Source organism: Neovison vison, chromosome 2 (genome assembly GCF_020171115.1).
Source record: "Neovison vison isolate M4711 chromosome 2, ASM_NN_V1, whole genome shotgun sequence".
Lineage (NCBI taxonomy): Eukaryota > Metazoa > Chordata > Mammalia > Carnivora > Mustelidae > Neogale > Neogale vison.
In genome coordinates, this window is record NC_058092.1 from 184,231,560 (window position 1) to 184,256,979 (window position 25,420).

A 25,420-nucleotide genomic window follows, 5' to 3' on the forward strand; every position below is an offset into this window, starting at 1 on the left:
TCATCGTCAGTGTCACCAGGGCCCATTCCCCATTCAGGGAAGTAAACTTGATGAGGAGGTATGTTCCTGGATTAGAGACGGGAGGCCTCCTGATGAAATGCTCCGAGATTCAGGAAAAGCACCACACACAGAAATGTTCCTTCCAGAAGTATTTAAAGTAACAATTGGAAACAGCCGACATTTCTAACAAGAAGGAAATGATTCAATAACTTATGGTAATAATACTAATGGTATAATAGTCCCCATGTTTGGGAGCGTTCCTTGTGCCAAGCCCGGCTCCAGGCCCTAGCCGGGGAGTAACTCATTTCACGCTGCTCAGTAGAGACACGGAAAGGAGGCTTGTAGGAAACATACAAAAAAAAAAAAAAGAGAAAGAAAGAAAGAAAACCAGGTTTCAGGTTAAATGAAAAACAACAGAGAATCAAATTATATATATAAAATCATTGTTAAACATGAACATTTATTCGGATACATTTTATGCATCAAAAAAGAGTGGAAGGAAATAAAGCAAAATATTAGGAGTAGCCAAATTACTTACTCTTTCCATTCTTTCAATTCCCTCTAATTTACAGAATATTTTAGTGGGTTTGTTATTACTTTATTTTTTTGTTTGTTTGTTTTCAGATCATCGTACAGTAAAATTGACTTTGGGGTTGAGTGTGTATAGGTCTGTGAATTTTTTTAAAACATTCATAGGTCTGTGTAGCTACCGTCACAATCAGGATACATGAATCACTGGTTTATAATAAGGGAAAAAAGCAGCAAACTTTTTAAGAAAAGATTCTAGAGTTTCCAGAGATTGAGCTGAGAAATCCACAGATCCGAGAGACATGAGAGGTACCCGGTCTGCCCAAGTTCGGGGGCTTCTCTTTGGTGGCCTGACAGAGCGTTCACTCTGGCCACACTCCATGGGATTCGAACCCTGGGAAGGCAAGAAGAGCCTCAAAGCTGAGATGGTGTGACCAGCTTAGAAAGGAGCAGGCAGGCCTCCCTCCTGCGTCTTGGGTGGCAGAGGGTTAGAAAATGGATGGCCGTCCTCATCAGAAACAGAATCTGTAATGAGCACCATCTTCCGTAGAAAGAAAGACTCCCTGAGTCCCTCCACCTTCCCCGTCCAGCATGAATCTGTCCTACTTCACTCTGCCTTTAATTAAAGGGAAGAAGAGACCAGCAGTCTCTGTTACAAACCCTGTGGGACTTGAGGGGCGTTCTTCCAAAAGTGCTCTGCCCCCTCCCACATAACCAGTCTCTGCTCCTGTAAGCCAGAGGTCTCAGATTCAAATGCCTACAGGCGCCAGGCACACAACAAATGAATGCCAAGTTCCAGATCAAAGACAATAGAGAGTGGTGGTGACTGGGGTTATCTGAAGATTTCATGCCCCGCCTGGAGGGCAAAGCTTTTATTCAGCTCCAGGCAATGTTGCCATGCTTGAACGAGAACCTATGCTGCCAGGCTTTTCTTTTCTCTTTCTTTTTTTTTCCAAGAAAATCTGGACGTCTAGACGTTTTGACAGGATTTCCTGGCAATCTGTGGGTTTGTTTCAGTTTTTTTCCTCCAACAATGTGCAGGTTAACATGTTGCTATGCGTTTCTGCCCTGTTCTCAGCCTTCTTTTGGGAAACTGACAAGCTGGGCACTTTTGACCTCGTCTAGCAGTCCCCAGCTAGACCTTGAACCATGGTAAAAGGGGAGGCCACTCGGAGGGTAACAGAGGGTGGGCTAACCATCTCCCTTTGGATTCTAGGTTCCTGGGCCTCCAGGGCCAGAGGGGCCCCCCGGACCTCCGGTAAGTGTGGTGGACTTGTCAGCATTTCAGTCCACAGCGACTGGATCCCTAATATCCCTTCCCCCTGGCAGTCACTGGGATCCATATCAGCCATATCCAGATCCATATCAGGTCACTGTCACCTCCTCCTCCTCCCTGGGCAGGATTTTCTCATCCACAAACCTCTCCCTACTCCTTTGCACCCACCCCCATGTTAAACCGGTCCCGTCTCAGTTACCCCGAGGAGCGTGGGCATCACCAGCCGTCTTAGGGACAGCTGACTGGAGTGCCAGTCGTGGGGTCTGGTCCCACCGCCCCGCAGAAGTCCCTCTGTCACTAAACTCTGCCCTTTGCTATTAGACGCCCACTCTCCCCCTTCCTCCTTTCAACTAACCAGCAGCAAAAACATCGGGATTAAGATGGCAAGTGGTATATAACCAGCCCCACTGGATTAGCCTTTCCAGGTGACAGGGGACAAGATGAGGCCTTTCTAGGGCCCCCCCAGCACCCTAAACCAATAGATGCTGGTCCTTCCTCTGCAGGGTTCCCAGTCCCCACAGCACCGTGTAACCCACTGTCATTGACACAAGTAGGAGTAATAACAATGGCGTTTACCGCGACTTCTTACGTGCACGTGCCGGACGCTATTCCCAACACTTCACGTGTATTAATCTAACCAACATTTGCTGTCTGTACTCCTTCTGCATCTCCCCTTCAGGAGGCTCGAGGCCCACTGTGGGAGTCACAGAGACGCTCTGTCAGTCCCTGGTTGGAGAGGCCTGCCTTAGACTCCACCCCGGGGAGCCCCAAACACGAACCCCCTCAGCACTCTCTCCACCATCCCTGGGTGGGGACCCCAGGCCCTTGCTCTTTTGTGGTCCGATGGACAAGGTGTTTTTGACTTACTTAAAAATGCAGTTCTCAGGTGCCTTGTTTTGATTCCAAATACAGGGGCTCCAAGGTGTTCCCGGACCAAAGGTAAGAAGAGGTCACGTGAGAGGTGCTGAGTGGGGAGGGGAGGGGAGGTGTCAGAGAGGGCCGAAAAGCAGGAAAGTCCTTCAGAGACTGGTGGCCCATCTGGTCCCTTCCTAGAATCATGTGACAATGGCCAGCGGCTACAACCAGGAGAGAATGACGTCCTTTTAATAACCGGCATTGACACTGGACAGGCTTCTGATTTAGAATTTTCCCATCCATTAATCACCCTACGAGTGACGGGTTGGATTCTTAGTGTAGAATGAAATGCCCAGACCTTTCTGCCCCAGACCTTTCACGCACCCTGAAGTATAGGTGGAGACAGAGAGGATTGTAGTGCGGGCCCCCTCTCCCCAGGTTCAAGCCCACTGGTCTCTGGCCTGGGGGGGGGGGGTCTCCCAATCTCCCCCCTCAAAAGCATATCAACTGGATAAGAGGGGTTGGGAGCTGATGGCAAATTGTCCTGTGCCCCCCACCCCACCCCAATATTCTTCAGGAGACTGTTGGGCAATTTCTTGTCCCAAAGTTCCAGAGCCTTGGAGCTCCCATGGTGACATTCCGGACACCTGCCAGTCAGTTTCTACAGGGCCCCAGTTTTCCTGCTCTGCAAAAGGTCACTTATGCCCAAGCCTGACCTGGAAATGCCCTTTGGGTCTGTCTCCACTCCACTCATCCCCTTTTCCTTTGGGGACCTCTCAGTTACTACAGGGATACCAAGGAGTCTAATGGAGGTAGAGCCAGGCTAGGAATTCAAGAATTCTTGGAGTCTCCTGCCTGCCATCCGTGGGCCAGCCACCTCTGCCTCCTCCCTCCTCTGTCCTCTACCTGCCCCCGTGTCCCCAACCCACCCCTATCTCCAGGGCCCCAGCATGCAAGAACGAGTTGTCTGAGACATGCCTTTCTGTGATCTCCCCCTTTCCTTTCCTTCAGGGGGAAGCAGGACTAGATGGAGCAAAAGGAGAGAAGGGTGTCCAGGGAGAGAAAGGAGATCGCGGGCCGCTGGGATTACCCGTAAGTATCTCAGAGCCAGCAAACCTGGAAGGATCCCAGCTGGGTGGACCTGAGGAGGCTGGGGCAGCATGCACAACCATGGGAGAAGGCTGCTGCAAAACTGGGGGTTCTAAAATTCCATTCCAGAACACTCCATTTGGTTTTGCTTTCCCACGTGGGCAAGACCGTAGACTCTAATTCCCTTCCCGAGGGCTTCCTCTGGGCCAGCTCCAGGCCTGGGCATGGGAGGACAATGCAGAGCTAAAGAAGACAGGGCCCCCCACCCAAGAAGCCCCCAGCTGGAGAGCCCCAAGAGGCCTGAGAACAGCCTCAGGCCCTACATGTGACTGATTCAGAGGCAATAAAAATCTGCCCCTAATGGGAGTCAAGCTTGGAGGACCTGGGAGCAGCGAGTCAGTGAAACATTCATCTCCCTCTTATTTCCCTATCTTCAGCACCGGCCACAGCAGAAGAGCTTGTACAAAAACAGATTCTCTGCTCCCAGCATGCTAAGGCCACTCAGTCTCTTGTCTCAGGCTGCCCTGAGATCAGACCCCAGGTCGGGGCGAGGGGCTCCCTAGGAGGCAACTACATTTGCAGATGTGGGTGCCTGGTCTGGGCGAATCTTATGCTCCAAGCTCCAGTGGATTCATGGCCCCGTCACTGCCTCCCCTGTGTCCAGGGCCATGCCCTCTATCCCCCATCTCCCGGAGCCCTGGGTTTCCTTCTCCCTCCTCCCTCAGTGGGGCTGGCACCGCTTGCTTTCCGAGAGCTGGAACAGACATCAGGGATCCATCTGCTCATTTTACTGAGGGTCCCAGAGAAGAGAGAGTCACTTGAGGTCACATATGAAGTCAGTGGTCAGGCCACGCCAGAGGCTGCTCCTTCACTGAGGCCACTGCCTCACGAAGGGGCTCATTCCAGCCACTGGGGCTTCCTCTGTCCTGGGCGCAAGGCCAGTTCCCACCCTGGGAAGCCATAAAGAGCAGGAGAACAAAGAGCAGCCCAATTACCCCAGCTTGGCAGAGCTTGAAGGTCTGGTTACAATAGTCACAGCAACCAAACAGCAAGAGCAAAAGGTACGATCACATCCTCATTAGTGCATCAAATGTAGGACATTTAAGGAGCTGATGTGCCTGGCAGACTGTAAGGAACTGATGACTTTAACAGACATTTTCCCATGTCTTAAGCTGTGTCCAGAATATTTAAGTACTCCTTACTAGAGAAGAGCCTTCCTGCCCTGACTCCACCACAGATCTCTCATCCGCTTTCACGGCCCCAAGGCCCTAGTGAACGTGGGAGAATTTAGTCAAGGTTCGAAATGCAAATGGCACAGAGATCAAACAGGTTATATAAACAGAGAAAGTGCCCGGCGTGTCTTTAAGTTGTCAACTTTCAGTAGAGGCATGGGTGCAGAGAAATATTTTTGCTAGCTTCAGAAAATAACCGAGCGAGCATCTCCACCAACGGCAACGAACGGGGATGTCAGGGATGCAAGAGGGAGTGGTGGGGACTGGGGCACACTGGAAGCCAGGCGTCCCTTCTTAAGGAGAGAAACTGACTGACTGTTCAGCTGCCTGTCGTCTCAGGAGGTTGTGGGGCCAGTATTTCCAGATGGTCTCATTTTTCCAAGGAAGTTGGACATCTGGCATTTTATGTGAAATCTCCCCATTTTCGAACATTAAATCAAAATTACTTGCAACTCCGCAGACCACACAAAATATGTCAGTGACCCACATATGGCCTGAAAACTGCCAGTCCGTGTCCTCTGCCCCAGATCTCTTGAGAAAACTCGGAATTGGTACTGCATAGGCCAAGTTTGTGACTATTTAGTTAAGTTCTGATTTTCAGCTTCACCTCCATACTTTATGCCATATAGTAGCAGCCTGTTTTTCCAGAACATTCTATGGAGTCCCTTCTGTTGGCCCTACAGAAGTGGTTCTCAGTGCTGGCTACATACTGGAGTTGCCTGGAGCTTGTCAAATATGCCATTACTCTGGCCTCCTTGTTGGAGACTTCGGTTGAATTGGGGTGGGAGAGGGCCCAAACATCTCTATTATTTCATGTGCCTTCCCAGCCAGGAAATGCTGATCTTGCCATAGAGTGGAGAACCTGGGCTCCCTAGGCCAGAAGTCAGGATCATCCCAGAGTTTCGTGATCCTAAAACTGAGAAGGAAGTCCCTGGAGGATCCTACTACCTCTTCTTCCCTGTCCTCCCTTGCCTGGGGCCTTCCCCCACCTTTAAAACCCAGAGGCTCATTTTTAAAACCTAGGCTCATTTCGGAGGCTCAGCTAGATGCCCTTTTATAAGAACTCAGTTCTCACTGGTCTAGACTGTCCCCACTGCCTTCTCTCTGGTTTGTCACATTGGAATCATTAGACAAATTTCCCTCTGAGTCTCCTAGGTGGGTCTTGGGGACAGTATCCCAGCCCAGCATTGGAGCGAGAGCTCCTATTGGCACCTCACAGATCACTGGGTGCTTCGTGGCGAGTGGGTCCCCTGTCAGCCAATTTACTCCAGAGCATATGTGGCCTTAGACCTCTGTCCCAGTCAGCTGCCCCCAAAGTGTTTTTCTCTAAACGGGCCCTTGTCTGGGAGAACAGGAATGGACTGCGTTTGTCCTGAGCTTTGCAAACCACACAGTGCCAGCAAAAGGTCAGGCATTGTGAGGATTCACATCCCGGCCCCCTGCCCACCCCCGAGCAACAGCAGGCCAGGGTCTACCCACATTCCCAAGCCAGGTGCTGTAACTCAGTACTGATTTCCTCAAGGTTCGGCAGCCTTGGCCCAATCTCCACAATGGTGCAAAAAAAGACTAGGAGGACAGCCCACCCTCCACATAGGCTTGTCCCCCTGCAGGGAGACTGGTCCTGGGAAGGAGGCGATCCCTCTGTCTCCAGACATCTTTCCATGAATTCTCTTTCTGCGTCCCTTTTCCCGGAGCGCGGCAACCCCCCCGGCAGAGGGATTTCTGAGAGGGGCTACCGGGAGAGAGGGGGTCGGAGGGCACAGAGGATGAGATGGGCTGTCTGCACTGCTCCCCGCCAGCCTGTATGGTGGCCGGTGTCCGTTTTTGTCGGTTTCCGTGTGAATATCACCACCTGTCCGCCCAAGCTTATTTCTCCCGTTTTGTTTGATGACCAGCATTTGTGTCTGTCCAGAGTCACTGCTTCACTCACCTCTTCCCTCCCCGGTCCCTTTTTCTCCCTCCCGTCCCTTCCCTCCCCTTCTCTTGGCCAAACTGTCCCCTTCGTCCAGGGAGCTGCAGGTTTGGACGGCAGGCCTGGGCCACCGGTGAGTGTCACTGCTCCGCTACCCCTCAGCCCGCCCCGCCCCCCGCCTGTGGCCCCTCTCGTCTGTCCCTGTCCCGCTGTCGCCTCGTTTTCCCAGTGAGTCCTGCCTTATCCCACCACCAACACCAGAAAGGTACCGTCTATGCCCAGGTCAGACATGCTTCATCAGGCCTCTTGACCAAAGATGGGTGGCCTTCCTCTGAATTCCCCAGGCCGTCATCTGGACCCAGGGTCCTCAAGTCTGGGTCTCTGGACCACTGGATGTGGGATGGAGGTCTGCTCCCGCTGCACGGTCTCTGTTTCCAACAGAAGGCTGAGTACGGCCCGGGAGCCCAGCCCTAGGGGCTGGGACCACGATTCATGCCCACCAAGCATATCTGTATGTGCCCGTTGTGCTGTGTTGTCTCCATGCTGTGAGCTCTGTCCATCTCCTGTCTGCCCACGAGGGCTTCCTAGTCCTGTGCCGTCCCCTCCGGTGTGTACTGGGGTGAAGCCGGGTATAATTTCTAGGATCCTATGGGACGGTCCCAGCTTGGTGCTCTGCGGGCATGGGACCCTGCTTCCTGTGCTGCCCCAGCCTCCCCTCAATTCAACGAAGGCTTTATGCGGAGCAAAAGAGGAACACATGGGCCCCCTCTTTCTCCATTCTTTCTGATTCCAGAAAACAGGCATCACCTACTCAGAACTAGAAAGCACCTGGCCCTTCTTCTTGGGACAAACAACTGAAACATCAGGAAAAATCTCTCCTCTCCTCTCCTCTCCACCTTCCAGAGTGCCCCATGATGGCTTTAGGGATGTGGTGTTCCCACTAAAGCCTGGCACTTTCCCAGGGTCTAGGGAACCACTGATCATCAAGGGCCCGGAGGCTGGACTTCCCTGCCCGGGGGCCATAACCAAACCTATGTGTGTGCCCAGCCCCTTCCAGCCAGAGAGTCCCAGCTTGGCCATCGTGGGACAATTTTGAGGCCCAGAAGACAAGGTTCTAATGAGCTGGCTGGGATGATAGTCGAGTGACGTTGAATTTGCAGGGTTTCATTTATGGAGGGGAGGACAGGCCTGGAGGTGGACCTTACAACTGATGCGGGGGAGGACCGGGAGTAGCTACACTCAGAGCCTCATCGTGTGGCCCGTGCCCTCACAAAGCTGAGGAGTAGATAGGCCTCCCCCAGGACCACATCCTCTCCAGAGCCCCTCCCCACCACGCCTTTGCAGAGGCCACACTGGAGATTCTCCTATTCGGAGACTAGACCTCTTTTCCAGGCATCATTAGGGCTGTGCTCCCCTGCCCCCGAGCCCCTCCCTTTGCACCCTCCTCACACCTAGCGTGCCTTCCCCAGGGGACCAGTCAGGGCTATGGGGCCGATCTGTGGCTGGAATCAAAGAAGCTAAAACAGTCCCCCATTCGTGCTGGACAGAGGGGAGCAGTGCAAATTTGTAGATTCTGTCCCTTTTGGACCCCAGGTTTTATTTTTCTCCTTAAATCAACATCACAACCTTAAAGGAAAAGTTTTATGGGAAGAATAACCCCCTGCTGTGCCAATCCTAACATTTATTGGGGCCAAATGCGTGACATGCATTTATCCGTTTCAACCGGGCAGCGGCTTCGAAAGCAAACACTCATGTCATCATCCCCCTTTTACAGAAGGGGAAACGGACCCTCAGAGAGCCAAGAAGCTTCTCCAATATCTCCACATTCATAGGCTTTTGAGGCTGGACTTGAAGCTGCCCAGTGACTCTATGGTGCTGTTCTCAGCCATGACCCTGATCAGGCTGCTCTCATTTCTGACATGTCCATCGTCTTCCCTCGTAACTGGAGAGGGGCCATGGAGCACTTCTTATGGCTCTTTTATTCCCCCTTATAACATAAATCAGCATTTCCCCACTTGCTCACTGCCCACCAAGCAGCCCCATATCCTCAGGGCCTCGTCTGAGCAGGAAGCTGAAACACAGAGGCAGATCCATATAAACCTGAAGTCTAGACCTCCATCTAGTTGGGTGGAAATCAGGAACCTGGGGAAGGTGTTTAATTGCCAAGCCAGCCTGGCCCTGCCTCCAAGCCCAAGGTTCCAGCTGCCCCGACTCCCCTGGAACCCTGAGTCCGGAGCAGGTGGGACCCACCTCCCTGCCAGGCCCACACTCATCCCTCTCAGGTCCAGCCTCCCCATAGGGCCGGGGAGCAGGGACAGAGGCTGAAGGCCAGGGCGGCCGGCAGTGGGGCAGGTAGGGTGAGCAGTGGCAAAATGACCCCCCACCCCGCACCTGCCTCTGTGTGTGCGCACGTCTGCATTGGTCTCCATGGCATGAGCCCTCCCCACCCCCGCATGTGAAGCTGCAACAGCAACAGGTGCCGGCCCCACCCCCACCCCCCAAGGCCTCCCACCCCTGCCAATCCCCCTCAAGCGCTTCAGGGAGCAAACCGAAGCAGCAGTTCTCCTACCATTTTCAGCCTTGGCAAGCTTGGTGGTGAAGCAAAAGGGTTTCCCTTCTCAAATCTGGCTCTGAGCAGGGGGAGGCCTCTCTGCCCGAGGCACCCACCCCAAACAGGGAGACGCCCCAGTCCAATGACTGCCCTGAATGAGCCTGGCCTCGCCAACCCTGAAAATGGGCCTTTGGACCTTGCTCATCATCTCCAGGGCCGGGCGGGGCCCCCGGGGCTCTCCACTCTCCCAGCATCGAGCCTCTCACTTCTGCTTTTTTTCTTTTCCCCAGGGTACTCCAGGACCAATCGGAGTCCCAGGCCCAGCGGGACCAAAGGGCGAGAGGGTGAGCGCTCGGTGGCCAGAGAGCCTGTGCCCTGGGAAGGGTCCGGCGCCCCAGCCCCGCTGCTGGTCCTTGGTCCCCACCTTCCCCCCTAGACCAGCACACCCTTCATCTGGGGCCTCACCTGATGATCCTCACAGAAGCCCGTGGGGGAGCCAGCCGGTCTGGGTTGCTCACTTTATCTCTACGCGTGTACAGACGGACAGCTGCCTGTGCCCGGTCCCTGGCCACCCAGCGTCGGTCACAGGCTCTGTCGGGCCAGGCCCCAGGTGCTGCTGTGAGCAGACACACCTAAGCCTTGTGATGATTTAGGAGACAGCTTAGAATGGAATGCTGGGTAGTATGAGAAAATCCTGGGCAACATCAAGAAATCAGGAGGCCGGGGCGTTAGACCTACTCCCACAGTCATGGTCTCCCATGGCATGAGTGCCTGTGTGGTGCTGCTGGGGCGCTGGGCTCGGGGGAGAAAGAGGCCTGCCCGTCCAGTCCAAGTCTGCTTTTCCAGGCCAGCCCCAGGTTTCCGCACATCTGGGGTGGTAGATCACCAGAGGGCTGTGGGGGGCGCTAGATGCTTGTGGGGCATCCGTGGCCCTTCTGTCCCCAGGGAGGCTCCATCCCCCTCGCTCACCCGCTCACGGACCACACCGCTGAGGGTGCGGAGGGTGGAGAGCTTCTGCAGAGGGGCACAGGGGTCCCTCCCCAAGATCACAACCGCTTTGGGGACGGAGATGGCTGCTCTCAGGATGACAGAAGAAAGCAAAGCTCTCTTTCACTCTTCCCCGACCTTCCCTGTCCGTGCTCATTTCCTGCTCCTTGTTTCCCCGATTGGCTTCTGCTTGAGGCCAGCTAGGACATTCAGGGCACCGTCCAGCCTTTCCAGAGGGCCTTGGGGGATGGGCTCTGCTGAAGGGAGGGTGAGGGGGGCCTCAAAACCCCCCACTGTTGGGGAGTCCACACCAGTCACACGCTCTGCTGAGCCCTTGCTCCATAGAGGGCTCTTTGAAGGGGCCAGAGAGGTTTCCCAGGTTTCCTACAAAAACAGAGGCCAGTGGGTGGAAGGTTGTTCCCACATCGGGGAGGGCTCATGGGTTTCTTTCTCCGGTTTCAGGGCAGCAAAGGCGACCTGGGGATGACGGGACCAACAGGAGCGGCTGGGCTTCCTGTAAGTGTCATGTGACTGGGGCTTTCTGTCCCTCATCCCTACCCCACCCCCACCCCCCCAACAGAAGCCCTGTCAGCAAACATCCAGAGCCAAGGACGAATGTGATTTCTGTGACAGAGGAAGCTGTCCCAAAGCCATGTGGTTGTGGAACTTCCTTGCTGGGCATGGCTCGGGGCAAACCTGGGGACACAGGGTAGGGGTACCAGGTCCTCAGCCATGTGGCCCATCTGACAGGATGTAGCAAACACGTGTGAGCCCCTCCCACCACAAGTATCTGTGTTTGATGCAACAGGGGTTCCCATAGATGAACGTGCCACAGCACCCCAATGCTGTCGAGGAGAGGCCAAAGCAAAGCTGAATCATTATAATGCAAGGAGATGTCTCGTGACAGGGGAAGCCTTCCCGAGAGACTGGCTTCCCAGTTTGCAGCAGATTTCCTGCTGTGTCATTATGAAAGCGGACAGCCTGAGAGAGCCAGGACCTCTGTTTCCTATCTGCCTAAAGGTTGTACATGTGTTCACCAGCTCCACATCTGGCTGCCCAAGCAGCTTTCTCTGGCCAGCCCCGGGCGGTCTTTGCCTTGTGCCGCTCCCCTAGCTGAAGTCATGGAGCACAGCCTGTACCTTGAAAGGGAGTATGAGCAGCTTTGGGGTCACTTTTCTAGCAAGAGCCTTTCAGAAGAGTTACAGAAACACTTCTGCCAGGAGAGTGCTCTGGGCCCACACAGAGTTCTCGGCACCTGCCACTCTTTAGAAGGAGGGGGCCTAGAAGAGAAGGGTCACCAGCCAGGGCCTCCACTGCAGAGCAAAAAACCTGGAACTGCGTTCCTGGCTTCACCCAGAACTCAATATATGTCTCGAGGTCCAGTCCCTTTGTCCCCCTTTTGTAAAATGGGGATAATTAAGCCTGTCTCTGATGAATTAGGTATCAGACCTTTCTGAGCCTGGAAGGAAGGCCACAATGGCCATCCTGTCTTTTCTCATGAATGCGTCTTCATTTCTGTGATTTATTGCAGGGTTTACATGGACCACCCGGGGACAAAGGAAACCGGGTGAGTCTGAGCCCTTGCACTTCGGCTCTGGTTACTAATGTCTTCATGATGTGGTGGAATGATCAATTGGGGATTCCTGACCCAACATTGGCAAATATGGTTCTTCATGGTAAATGATCCTAGATTAAAAGGCTCTGTAGTGAGGGGCTTACTCTGTAGTGCAGGGGCAGCCTGAGGCCTCATCGTGAAACGGAAGCCTGTTTCTTTTCCACGTGGCAAGGGGAGACTGAATCCCATGGTGGCCATCAGATTAGCATTGCCCTCCAGCAACAGGAGCCGTGTGCCCACTCTCTACAACACCCTGCTAATGGACCCCTCAATGGGATTTTTAGACCCATCATTGCCTAGTCGTAGCCTTCTGAGACTTCATTTTGCCAAGCATCCCAGGCCACTGGTGAGAGACAAATACATTTAGGTTCCAAGCAAAAGCACACAGCTGTTGTAAGCAGCCAACCCTTAAAAAAGGATCACAGCCATTATTTATCTTGGAAAGAGTCCACGGGACCATGAAATGAATTCTGCCTCCCAAGGTCCTTTGCTGCCCCTTTGACTTCTGCCATTGTCCCCAGCACAGTGCTGTTGAATGTCCACAGCACCCACAGCCATGTGGTAAGATGGGATACATGCCACATATCGGACACGGGCTACATATGGGCCCAGCAGGGACCATTTAACTGCCTCTGACCCAGAGATGAGCTTTGGGTCCATTCACAGAATTTTTTATTCGCTGCTTCATCACAGCACTCCCCAGAGTGTGATCCACAGTGCCTAGAGGACCCAACGCATCTTTCAGTGGGTCATGTTGTCCAAGGGTCTCTGAGGGAGGAGAGAACGAGTAGAAGAATAGAGGGAGAGACAAGTAAGAACCACGACAAAGTACACCAAGCTCACACAGAGCAGTAGGGACAGAGCAGATGGCTCCTAGATCCCAGGTCCTCCAGCTGATCTTTGCACACTGATAACCATGTTCATGGATAGGAAGTGCCAGAATCTGTATGCTTATATCTTGCACCAGACCCAGTATTCTCCATTTAAGGTATTTATTGAACCCTTCTCTGTTATTTATTGAACTGTCTTCTCCGTGATCAAAGGAGCAAGACTGATACAAAGTGAAGGCCAAGCAAAGCTTTATTTCGCGACAAGCATCCAGAATCAAACTGACTGGGCAGAGTCACCCCTTACAGAGAGGGCAGCGACTCCCGGCCTCACAGACTAACTTTTATAGAGCAAAAGGCCATGTGGTTGAGCCTGGCCACACCCAGGTGGCCAATGAGATTGCAACACACAGAGAAAGCTGCACAGTCATGCTAGGTCACACACAGGTGGCCAATTGAATTACAATCCACCCCATAGTAGCTATTTGAACTAGCCTATAACCTTGCTCAGAATTGGCGCACAAAAGATGCGGCCCACACTCCTTGGTAGCTAGGGAGACAGTATGCGTGCTCCACTGATTTGGATGTCTCCACCTGGCCTGACTCATCCCTGCATTCCGGCTCTGTTATCTCCACCTGACCTGACCCGCCCTTGTATTTGGGCTCTGTTATCAGGGACTGGCCGACCACATTTTACTGGTTTCCCAGACTTGCTTCTAAGTAAGTTTCTTGGGGGGGGCAGGGTCAGTTTAAGTTTTTTTGCATAAACAACAAAATCACTGTTTAACCGAGATGAAATCACTCTGGCTAAGTAGGCCCTTACATTCTCTAGAGTTCAGTTCCTCTCAAGAAGAATTGAAATTCTTCTTCCTGGGAGCTGGTCAAAAGTAACAATTTTTTCCATATATTCTATAAAAGCAAGCAGAGTGACACCTGCCAAACTGTCCATGGAAGACCAAGTCTAGAAACCACTGGAATTATCAGACCTACTTCCAGAAATGTGCTGGCTGGGATGGCAGGTTGGGAAGCCCACCTTCCTTCCTGCGCCATCAAAGAATTTAGGAGAAAAAAAAAATTGATCATTCCATCTCTTAGCTGACATACTAATCCCCTTTCTAATTTATTTCTAAAGTGTTCTGGTTCTCTTTATCATATTCGGTTAATACTTTAAAGCTATTTCTTAAGACTTTCTCAGTTGGCTTGTGGCAGTGAGCCATTTGAAAGCCTCAAAACCTGCAGTGACCACGGTGCCCCTGAACGTGGGGCAGGCAGGTGCCCTTGTCATAGGTGGAGGGGCAACTGGCAGTAGGAGATGCTGATGCCAGGCTCTGGGGTTATTGAATGAGCCAGTAAGGCCGAAGGAATCAGCGGGAGAATATTTCTTCTCGACTTCTCCTTCCTAAGGCTTTACGAACCTTCCCCTGCCCCACCTGTCAATTAGAAATATGTCACTTAGTAAAAGTCAAGTCCAGAAAACACTCAACTTGTGGAACCTGCTCTCCGGTAAACTGTAAGGATAACTGACTTATTCCAAAGAGCAGGTTTGAGAATCAGGGAACAGCTTGTGTCCTCCATTTGAGAGATCTGACTCTCAGGACACCAGAATGTCCTAGAAGAGTGCCCCCTGTGTCTCAGCTTTTCGAACAGACCTCTTTATGCCACTGTCCCTTGCAGACCTCTTGAGGGGAGATGTGAGCGTTTCATAATAAAGCCTTCCAAATGAAGGAAGTCCTAAGCAGAACCATTGCTTGCCATGGGCAGGTCTTTTTCCTGAGGACTGGGAGATCAGAATAGTGACACTTTGGTCAAGGGAAAAGGCCAGAGGGTCTATGATGACATTCTAGGTAGAAGCCTGCTCGTGAAGGCCAAGCTGCAGGTGTTCCAAGCCCCAGGCCCCATAGGGTGTGAGAAGGAGGCTGCCTAAGGCCCCTCTCAAACTCCACTCCACGTGCCGCCAGGGCCCGTTGGAGAGGCCCAGGTGGGTGCACCATAAGCCCGTTGCTCCATCTTCCAGTGAAAGGGGGCACGGTCTTAAAACAATGCTTCTCTGTGACCCACCACGCAACGGTCTTGGAGCCTCTTCCCCACTCCTGAGAGGAAGAAGGTCCTGGTCCTTGTAGTAGCACACAAGTCCCAGAGCCCAGAATAGGCCATTTTCTAAGGGAACACACATGACCATGGAAAGACTGTCCTGGTCTTGTCACAAGGGACGCCATTCCCGGCCTCTAACAGCCCCAGGAATTTGGCCCAGGAGCCACATTTAGGATGAAAGAGTTCATCCCAAGATAAACGGTGCCCCAGGGGCACCTGGGTGGCTCAGTGGGTTAGGCGTTGACTCTTGATCTCCGCTAGGGTCTCTTGTGTCTGGGTGGTGAGTTCAAGTCCGACGTGGAACCCACTTAATCAAAAGGGGAAGGGGGAGAAAAAAAAGATAAAGGGTGGCATGGATTTGGCATTGGCATCAGGAAAATTGGGTGGAGCAGCGGTAGTGCTCCTGCAAGCCGGCCAACTGGAAGGTCTGCGTGCATGCGTGCTGGCAGGGAGGGGGCGGTGGCTCTGCCTGACGCCCCACCCAGGGGGGTGTGTGCGCGCATGTGAGTGTGAACGGCCTGCGCTGCCTGGTCCCCCTTGCCTCCTTACCTCTCCGTCCTCCCTTATCTCTTTTGGCCTAGGCCGGACTCTTCCTTCCTTCTCTCCTTCAACACTTCTCTGCGCAGACGCACTCGCCCCATCACCAGACCCTACCCCCTCGTCTTTCCCTGCCATTCTCCCAGCCTCCACTCAGTTCCTCTGAAATCAAGTTATGTATCTGTATTTATAAAGAAACCTCCGTTGCTTACTTTTATTTGCCCTTTCCCCTCCTAGAATCCCCTCTTTGCCTGGGCCTCTTCTGCCTCACTCTCTGGGGTGGGATGTACCTAAGGCTAGTACTCTAGCACCTTCGAAGGATGTCCAGGAAAGCCATTTCCTGGGCCCTTAGGACCTGGCTCCCTGTAGTGCAAGCTACACAGCCTGAAAGTCAGGACCACCACTGCCGACCCTGTGTTGCCTGCGGGCAAATCATCAGGGACCTGGAACCCCACTCCCAGAAGCTCCTAAGGAGCTTTGCCCATCCTCCAGACATAGGCAACTGCATTCACTTTGACACGGGCCTGACCCAAGGAGAAAGAGGGACCCCTTTGGTGAGAAAGTTTACACTGGGGCTTCCCTTCCGAAGAGCTAACAGATTTACTGGCCCCCTGCTCAAGGATCGTTCACGCTGTCTGTCATGTTCTCCCTGGTGGGCATGGTTCAGAGCCAAAACTACCGCAGGTAACAGGCTTACACACGTGTCCTCCCGATCACATCAGTTTCCAAAGAAGCATCTGCACTTTAGAAAACTCACTCGGAACAATCCATTGGCAATTACAGGGAACCTCTGGAATCATGAAATTTGAGGCGTTTCCAAGGACTCAGAAACGTTAAGAAACGTTCTTGTCCTTGCCCCGCCCCCCAGGAACCTGCAGCCTTCTGCTACTGGGATGCGGTAGCTGGCAGCAGGCTTGGCTCCAGGACTGGCTCGCAAGAACTCACCACCGTCGCCACTGTATCCATTGTGAAGCAGCTATCATTGCTGAGCACAGACTCTAGGCCACTATTAAATGTGCACAAAGACATCGCTACAAAGTTCTGAGGCAGGTGTTACGATCCACATGGTGCAAGTGAAGAAAAATGAGGCTCAGAGAGGTTGAGAGATTCCCAAAGGCACACTGCTGGTCACAGGCAGGACCCACTCTGGCTCCAAGCCTTTCTTCTGATGCTGTGCTGCCTGCCTTCAAGGCCTTGTCCACCTCGAGGAGCACTGTGGAAGTCCCCCACCATGAGACAGTCAGCCTTCTGTAGTGGCGGAGAACCATCCCCAGGAAGACTCCCCATGGACACACTTGGCCTCTTTATAAGGAGACCCAACATGGGAAAATCCAAACTCAAGTCCATGAGGAAGCATTCCCCATAGCCTTTCTTGAAATGGAGAGTGATCCTAACACATACAAAAGGGGGTTCGATTTAGAAAGATGATGCTTACTGAAGTTTTTCGGAAACAAAGGAGTTCCTTGAACCAAATTGTCTATATACAACCTAGCTGCCTCTGATTCAGACCAGAGACCAGAGACCCACATACAGTGGGAGGACCTAGCTGAGAGCCAGGGGCTGCCCAGGAGCCCTGGACACATATGTACACATGTGTGCTGTACACTCACACACAAGCACACACTTTGCACATGCACACACTGTAAACACACACCCAAGCACATACATACACACATATATGCATTCACGCACACACATGCACACACGCACACACACGCACACCCCAAGACTCTAAATAAAATCATCTCGCCTCCTAATACAAATGTCAAAGGCATGAAAACCAACAGGGACCAAAGTTGGCAGGTCAAAGTCTTTAAAAAAATGGGCCCTCCAAGAGAAAATTGGCCCTGAGTAGCCTCTTCTTGCCTTTCCTTCCACCTCCAGCTCTGAGCCCTACTGCTCCCGGCCCCCAGGTCTTGACTTCCTCCCCTGCCCCCTTGCCCACCAGTGTTAACCACCGGTCCCAGTTTCTAGAAGGGTTGGGGGTGACTGCTGACCTCAAATCCTATTGGAAAAAATATCTTCATTAAGTGATGCTATTTTCCCCCTCTTTAATTTTTTTTTTCCTTTTCTGTTTCTAACCTTAACACATGAAGGATCCTAAAGTTTTGATGTTATTTTTTTTCTCTCGGACTAAACCATTATTTACAGGGGGAGAGGGGGAAGAAAGGCTCTAGAGGGCCTAAAGGGGATAAGGGAGACCAAGGAGCGCCTGGATTAGATGCCCCCTGCCCGTTGGTATGTCTTCATTTATCACTTGCATTGTTCTGGGTTTTTCCTTGAGGTTTGCAAGCAGAAACCAAGAAGGCAAATAAGCTAGGATGAGGAGGGGATGTCTGCACTGATGTTACCACATCTGCCCGTGCACTTGGCTGGGGGAATTCTGCTTGCGGGTGTTGGTGCCCTCAAACCCCAGCTGCAAGGCATTCTGGCAAAATCCCTTTCCTTTGAAGATGCCGGACAATCGATGTGTGGAAAGAACCACCGCTCCTGCCTTTCCCCGCTTAGGCAGGGGATTTGGAGCAGGCCTCGGCTGTTTGCTCCAGGAGAGCTCTGGAACCCACTGTAGCATTTGTAAGCTACACATTTGCCTTCTTTGTTTCATGGCCACCTCTGTGGCCAGCAGTCCCCTCTGTTGGAATCCTCTGTCAGGATGCAGGACACCGGGATCTGTGTCTCCCCGGGCCATCTAGGCCCCAGATGGGGTAGAACCAGGCCAGAAAGGGGGCTTTTAAAATAGAGCCTCCCTGTGCCCACTAGCCATGCAACTAAACCTGTGAAGCCACAGACCGCCGTCAGTAGACAGACACACACCCCCCCCCGCCGCCCGGGAAGCCCCCCAAACAAGCTTATAAGGAATAATTTGTGGCATTACCTGGGCTTCCCAAGTGCCCTCACAAATCCATGTGAAGGTTCTGAAAATTATGATACGCTAAATTTGAAGTTCATCTGTGTTCGTTCCAAGTGAGTCTTGAAACGGAGAGGGGGCTGGCTGTGTGCATGCCAAAGCTCGGCTCTCGCGGGAGCCAGAGAGAGCACCACAGCTGAACCTGGCAAGTGGGGGTTCGCTGGGACTGGGCCCCTGCTTGCAGCCGCCTCAGGGGTCCTGCATCCTGGCTGGGGTGGGACTTGGGCCTCTCCGCTCCACAGTCGGAGCTGGCCAGCCTTGACCTAAATAATCATCGTGGTTGGTTTTATGAACAGGGACACCGAGGTTTTAAAGGAGAAAAAGGGGAGCCGGGGTTACCAGGGCTGGACGGACTGGATGCCCCATGCCCATTGGTATGGCGTTACCCTCCCCGCCTGCATGGCCGGTTCCGGCTTCCCCACGTGTGTGGTTCTTGCCCGCATGCCTCTCTGGCCGTGCCCCCCCTTTTCCCCACATCACCAGCCCTTTCTCATTGTAGACCCTAAGGGTCACCCTGCCACAGCCGGTCCTCAGGGGCTCCCACATGCTCCTCGCGCATCCCAAGTTTGCCGAGATGTTTTCTTGGCCTCCTCCTGCAGCTGCTTCAAAAGCACCCTCCCCTTCATGCGCCCACCCCGCTAAGCCAGCTTTAGCTGCAACTTACCCTCCTTTCACAGCTGCTTCTAGCCGTCCTGCCCCCAGAAAGAAAGCTAGGGAAGTGGAGTCTCTGGATGGATTCTTAGCAACCGTGACTTCTCTTCCTTCACACACTGCAGTTGCTTCGGCAACAGCTCCCGCTGAGCACCCAGCAAAACTGAGATGCTGAGCCGGTCCCACACGCCTTCCTGCTCCATCTTGCGAGGCAGCAGGGGACCGATGGGCATGCTCGTAAACACGGGAGACGGTAGAATGGACGTAGAGGAGGCCGTGGGGTCGCTGCCCCAGTGATACCACCAGAACCAGGGAATGGTCCAAGAGCAGGATTATAGATGCTAAAGGCCTCATCCCTTTTGCTGAAACCCTGGAAAACACGAAGAGATCCTCCCTTAGACTCCCCTCCTTCCATCTTTAGATGGTTCCCCTCCAGCAAGGGTGGAAGAGAATGGAAAGATTGGGAATGTCATTGAGGAACAGAAGAGAGGAAATGGGGAGGCACTTGGGAACCCTTTCCAGGAGTGTCCCAGCAGAGCGGTCACCGTGCACTGGGCCCCGACCTCTTCAGGCAGGGACATTATCGCCCCCACTGCCATCCTTTCACTTCCCTGCAAGGGGAGCACACAATGGTGCCTCATTGCAAGGCCATGGGCTTAACTGGTTCCTGCCCTCCTAAATGTCCCCAGGAGGCCTGGAGTTCATGGAGTTCTTTTCATACAAGTAACAGTCAGATGAGGACTCCCGGTCCCACATCCCGCCCCAGCGTACCATGATAGAGACTTTTTAGGACCAGTATATGCAACAAAAGAAGAGCACAGAGTAGATTGCTTGCTGTTTCCCCACCGCTGAAAACCCCGCTCGCTGCCCCCACTTCCCAACTGCCCTGCCTGATGAACCCGAGCAACCATGGGACTCCCGGGTCCCTCCCGAGCACCTGCATCAACCCCCAGTCAGATCTCCCTCGCCTCGTGCCTCCCACGGTCTGACACCTCGAGTTCTGCCAGCTGCAGCCCCAGCCACCGGCTCCTCTCTCCCATGCTCCCACTTCCAGCCTCGCTCTCCTGCGCCCCCCCCCCCCCCGCCACCGTCATGTGCCAATGGGAATGCCGCTGTGGCCCGCGGAGGCTCCTCTCCCTTCCAGAGTCCTTATGAAAGGATGCACCGTGGCGGGCTGGGGAAAGGGGCAGAAGGTCTTCATGAGGCCTCGGAATGTACCACCTCCCCCTGCAGGCCCTCCACGACCCTGGGGGACAACGAAGGTCATCTTTATTTGATCCTTAATGCAAACCGTGTTTCTCACCATTGCTCCCGTGCTGTGTTTTTGTGAATGTAGGGTCAGAGGGAGCTAGCTTAGTATAAGATAAGTAGACTTCTTCGGCCCTCCATGTCGGGCCAGCTGCCTGCTGAACGCCAGGTGAGCGGTTTAGGCACCTGTCATGGTGCTGAAATTGGTCTGGGGCGCAGAGGGCTCCTCTTCAGCTGCCTCTGGACTGACCACTGGCTCTGGTCGCTGAAACCTTGTGTCCATCCTGCTGTGCCCTGGAGTGTGAATTCTAGAAACTGGGCTGCAATTCTAGTATACACAGACTGAGAACCAGATCTTTGCCCCACTTCAGCCCCAGCCTCCCCACTTTGTCTCACAAAAGTTCCGGACTCCCCAGAGGGTATGCCTGTGAGCCCGGGACATCAGGGCCCCAAGAAGACTCAGGTGTTCCAATAGGGGCTGCCAGCAAAGAAGACAAACGGCACACAGTGTGATTCCCATCCTCCACTCCAACCCCCCACCCCACCCCAAATTCCCAGCAATGGCTAGGGCCGTGCCAGGGGCCAGCGTCACTTCGCTGAAGGCACCTCAGAGCCACATGGCAATACCTGTGAGTGAGGTGGCTTGCCCCTTTGTGTCCCACCTTATTGATGATCACACGGCCGCCTAGACTTCCTCTTTCTACAGGTAAGGAAAAGAGGAACTAAGAGAGTAGGAGAGCTGGGGGCCCCCTAGTGGCCATTTCACACAGCCATGCCTTACCAGGTTTTACAGAGGAAGAGACAGGCCACCAAGCACTGAGCAACTTATCCAAAAGGGCCTAACACTCAGTCCAGCCAGAGCAGAAACCTGAGGGGCTTAGGGCTGTTCTTAACACGTTAGGGCTGACCTCAAAGCCTAGGGCAGCCCCTCTTGGCGGTGCACTAAAACTCATGGGGCACTAGTCAATGGGAAGTTTGCCTCCTTTGCTTCCCAGCCCCTTCTGAGGCTCTGCCCTGCGGCAGAGAAGAGAAAAAGACCAAAGGTGGGCTGTATCCTGATATGCTGCCGCAGGGTGTGTGGCCCTTGTCCCCCCCATCCCACCTGCTTGGGGGGCTGTCTCAGAGTCTGAGCCATCTGCCTTCCTTCCTCACTGCAGGGCGAAGATGGCTTGCCAGTCCAGGGCTGTTGGAACAAGGTAAGGCTGCCCGGCGGTTTGCGGTGCCCCGGGGGCACAGGCATACTTGTGGCCTCCTTCTCAGGGGCATTTAAACACGTGCGGTTTCCATCCAGGGCCTCTCTGCAAATGGCATGGGTCGAGAAAGGAACGCTCCTCAAGCAGGGTGCCCACAAAGCGTCCCACACACTGCACGCACTTAGAGAACTTTTTCAAAATGCTTTTTAAGGCGTCCGCAGACGCCAGCGTCTGGAATTTCCACGTAGCCACACGGCTGACATTTTTATGCTTTGTGTGCTTAATTTCCACAGCACCTTTCCTCCGAGGACTGCTAGACCACGTTTTGTTGTGTTTTTTTTTTTTTTAAGATTTATTTATTTATTTATTTATTTGACAGGCAGAGATCACAAGTAGGCAGAGAGGAGGAGAGGAGGAAGCAGGCTCCCTGCTGAGCAGAGAGCCCGATGCTGGGCTCGATTCCAGGACCCTGGGATCATGACCCGAGCCAAAGGCAGAGGCTTTAACCCACTGAGCCACCCAGGCGCCCCAAGGCCACATTTTTAAAATTAGTTATCAGTAGCTATTCTCCCAGTGTTCACACGAGGTCATTTAAGCCGTCAAGCCACATGATGACATTTATCCAGATGTAGGAAATCTGCCAGAAGGAGGGAAAATGCCAGAAGTATGATGCATCTTATAGATTATTTTAAAAGAAAAAAGAAAAACCTGCATATTTTGTACAGAAAACACCGACCTCCTTCCCTTTACTTAGACTATACACTCACGTGGCTTCCCTACTTCCTCATGGAGACTGGCCGGTTCACCGCTCTGCCCTTCCCCTTAAACTGAAGCGGCCAGAGCTTCACGCTAGCACACAGCAGTCCTGCAGCCCAGCCCCTTCCAGGGTCCCAGAATTCCTACCAGCCGTGAGTTTTCCTTCAATCACCCCACTTGGTCAGGGCCCCTGGGGCACGGGGCTCCTCCACCTGACAAAGGCCATCGGCTTGCTAATCCAGTTTGCTGGCGGCTCCGGCAAAGGTACAGCTGCCGTGCCGCTCACCTTCCGTCCGCAGCTCCCCTGCAGCTTGCTCCCGCTGACATGTCTCACGGCCCTCACCCCGTGGTGTCCATGTGTGGGTTGTCCTCAGAAAAGGGCCGGAGACCCCAGCATGTCCAAGTTCTGGTGCTTAGCTCATTGAGCCCTATCTCAGTGACAGCAAACGCACACTTAGGGTCAGACAGGACTCCTCATGCTAAATGGCCAGCATCTCATTAGTTCACAGAACTGAATTAAAAGTAGTGAACTCACCAAGACCCTAGGCCCAGGGCGGAGTCTCTGCACACCCAGGCACCCAAGGCATCCCTGACCACAAAGAGGGAGAGCTCGGTATCAGGGAAGAGGCCACCCCGAGAATCTGCCCCTCATCCCCTGGCTGTGTTCCCCTAGACCTGGTTAAAACTCCAGAGACGCAGGAAAGAGGCAAGCGGAAGGATGCTTGCAAGATTTCCTTCTTCGCGGTTGCGGCTGATGGTTAGGAGATGGGAGTGGTTGAGCTCAGCAGGGGAGGAACAGCTATACTATGGAGGGCTAGAGCTACGATGTCTTGGGGAAGCAGCCCCAGAGCCTCCTGTCTGTTGGTTCACGCCATAAATTCAGTCTGGGAAGATGCGGTAATTCATTCTACAGCCGTGCCTCTTCAGGCTACATGGAGAACAGGTGCCCTCTAGTGTCCGCAGAAGGGCTGACAGGAAGACGAAAGTGATTTTCTGCCTTTCGGGTGCAGACAGCAACAGGGCTTTCCACCCAGGGGGTCATGGCAACCTTACCCAGAGCTGCCCAGCACCCAGACCCTCCAAAGAGCCACCGTTTTCCCACAAGGGAAGGAGACACCCACAAACCCACCGACACTAACGCTACTTTGTGTGTTTTTGTTTTGCAGTGATGCCTCTAACCTGGGAATGGCCTGTGTGTGTGTTTGTACATAGAATATTTATTTTTATACAGTTTTCACTTTTTGAAAATGCCAGAAGTATGATGCATCTTACAGATTATTAAAAAAAAAAGAAAAAAGAAAAACCTGCATATTTTGTACAGAAAATGCCAGCCTCCTTCCGTTTGTTTACAAGATGTTTTGTATAAGTCTACAACTCTAATACACTTTTTGTTTATGAGTATGGGCATACGTTTGCATGATATTTGTGCACACTTATTAAGTCCTGAAGCTTAATAAATTATTGTGTTCTGGTGCCAAAGGGGGCCAAGCCAGCACCGAGGTGCTCGCTAGTTTACGTGTGGAATTCACAGGGACGTGGAGGTCAGTGGTGTTTGCCAACCAGGTGTGTCTAAGAATTTTTTAAACTCTTATGGATTTTCACCATTAAAAAAAAATGAAACATGGCAATTTATGATCCCGATCAATCATTAAATTAAATACATTCTTTCTTGCGAAAGCAGCAAATCCCTGAGGTCCTCAGAAACGGATAACGTTATAGAAACGTGAGGTCCAACAGTGAGAGGGGAGGAGGGGTCGCTTAAGCAAGGTCCTTTGTATGTAACATATCCCAAGTTCCTTGGGGTGCCCTTGGAGCGTTTCAAGTTCAAGTTCAGGTCCGCTGCAAGGCCCTGGGTCCCCAAGGTTCCAAAGGCTATTTGTTATGGCTTTCAGTATTGGGGGGGGGGGTTTGTTTTTCTTCCTTTTGAGCAGCAGTGAGTAGTGACAGCCACTGCTGCTGCTGGTGGTGGTTCATGGGGAGCAGATTGACAAGGTCCCCTCGCCCCTAGCCGCTGAGAGCTGTGCCTCCTTGCCATTCCACTCCGACCAAGAACATCCAAACGACACTCACAAATCAGGGCCACACTGGCCATCTGAAGTTGGGTTTATTTTTTAAAAAATCAGGTTTTATGGAGTTTGGTTCACGCTGCAGAGATTAGTAAAGGTCTCAGGAACCTTGCCTGAAAGACTACATAGGACCCCGCTGTGGTGGGGCCCACAACTTTACCCTTCAAGGTTTGAAAACATAAACCGGTGTTGCTTTGGGCCTTGAAATAACAACCTGCTTGGGTCGTGTGACCATACCCCATCATTTTATTTCATTTTCATTTTTCTTCATAGATCCTTTCCTCATAGGCAAGACAGAGGCAAACGTAGACTCAGATACTGTCCACACAGAGTCACGGCCGTGAACTCTGCATGAGCGGGCTTCGCAGTCAGGAGACCCTTACCACATGGTGGTAATGGGAACTACAGGCTGCCCAGAGCCACGGGGACCAACCATTCCCACTCCAGGTGTCCATTCCATGTTTTGGGAATCAGACAGCTTCCTCCTCAGAGTGTCGCCTTCCTTGTCTGGAAAGCAAAGGGAGGGCGCTGGAGCTGGCCTCTGTGGTCATTGAACGGAGCTCATCTGTCCCCTCCCTGCAGGGCAGAAGTACCAGGGCTCCAGGTCCAAGCCGCCAGCTGACACAGTTGCTATTCCTATGGGGGGAGCGTTCCAAGATGGGCCCTTTCCAAATCCCCCGGAGTCCAGGGACACAGCTCACCCCCGAGCCGGGGCCCATGTCTCAGGCAAAGGGCCATGAGCCTGGCCCCACAGTATTTTCAGGGGCTAAGAAAATATTTTCATTTTTATTTCTTTTAAATTCGGGGGAAAAATGAATCCACAATAAATGAATCCAGCCGGGGTTACATTCGTCTTTCTACCAGAGAATGGCACAGAAATACGTGTGAGGAAAAGTTTAAAAGTCAGTGTCCGGAGAAATAAGTACAGAGGAGGTGACAGGAGGCCCAGATGGGCCGGCGAAGGTCCCTCACACATTTCCCTGAAAGCTGCCTGTGGTCCGAGGCAAAAAGGAACCATCCACTCTGTTCTGGGGACTGCGCTGCCCTTCCTAGCGGCAAAAAATTCACGGAGGCGGATCCAAGTGCAGGCTCGTTGTC

The 25,420-nt window shown here is 52.9% G+C and overlaps 1 protein-coding gene across 5 annotated transcripts in view; it reads left to right on the forward strand.

Annotated features, from left to right (window-relative positions):
* COL13A1 (collagen type XIII alpha 1 chain) overlaps nucleotides 1-23,751 on the forward strand; it is a 140,437-nt gene extending 116,686 nt beyond the window's left edge. For 3 of the 5 annotated variants that reach the window (XM_044239672.1, XM_044239678.1, XM_044239673.1), the window contains 10 exons: nucleotides 1,745-1,786; nucleotides 2,717-2,743; nucleotides 3,671-3,751; nucleotides 9,734-9,787; nucleotides 10,893-10,946; nucleotides 11,962-11,997; nucleotides 17,652-17,738; nucleotides 18,705-18,782; nucleotides 21,465-21,503; nucleotides 23,423-23,751. In XM_044239672.1, coding sequence (XP_044095607.1) covers nucleotides 1,745-1,786; nucleotides 2,717-2,743; nucleotides 3,671-3,751; nucleotides 9,734-9,787; nucleotides 10,893-10,946; nucleotides 11,962-11,997; nucleotides 17,652-17,738; nucleotides 18,705-18,782; nucleotides 21,465-21,503; nucleotides 23,423-23,425 — 501 coding nt within the window. In that variant the 3' untranslated portion in view covers nucleotides 23,426-23,751. The remainder of the gene's footprint in view (nucleotides 1-1,744; nucleotides 1,787-2,716; nucleotides 2,744-3,670; nucleotides 3,752-9,733; nucleotides 9,788-10,892; nucleotides 10,947-11,961; nucleotides 11,998-17,651; nucleotides 17,739-18,704; nucleotides 18,783-21,464; nucleotides 21,504-23,422) is intronic. The other 2 variants (XM_044239674.1, XM_044239675.1) reach the window with 2 other exon arrangements.
* The last annotated feature ends 1,669 nt before the right edge of the window (nucleotides 23,752-25,420 follow it).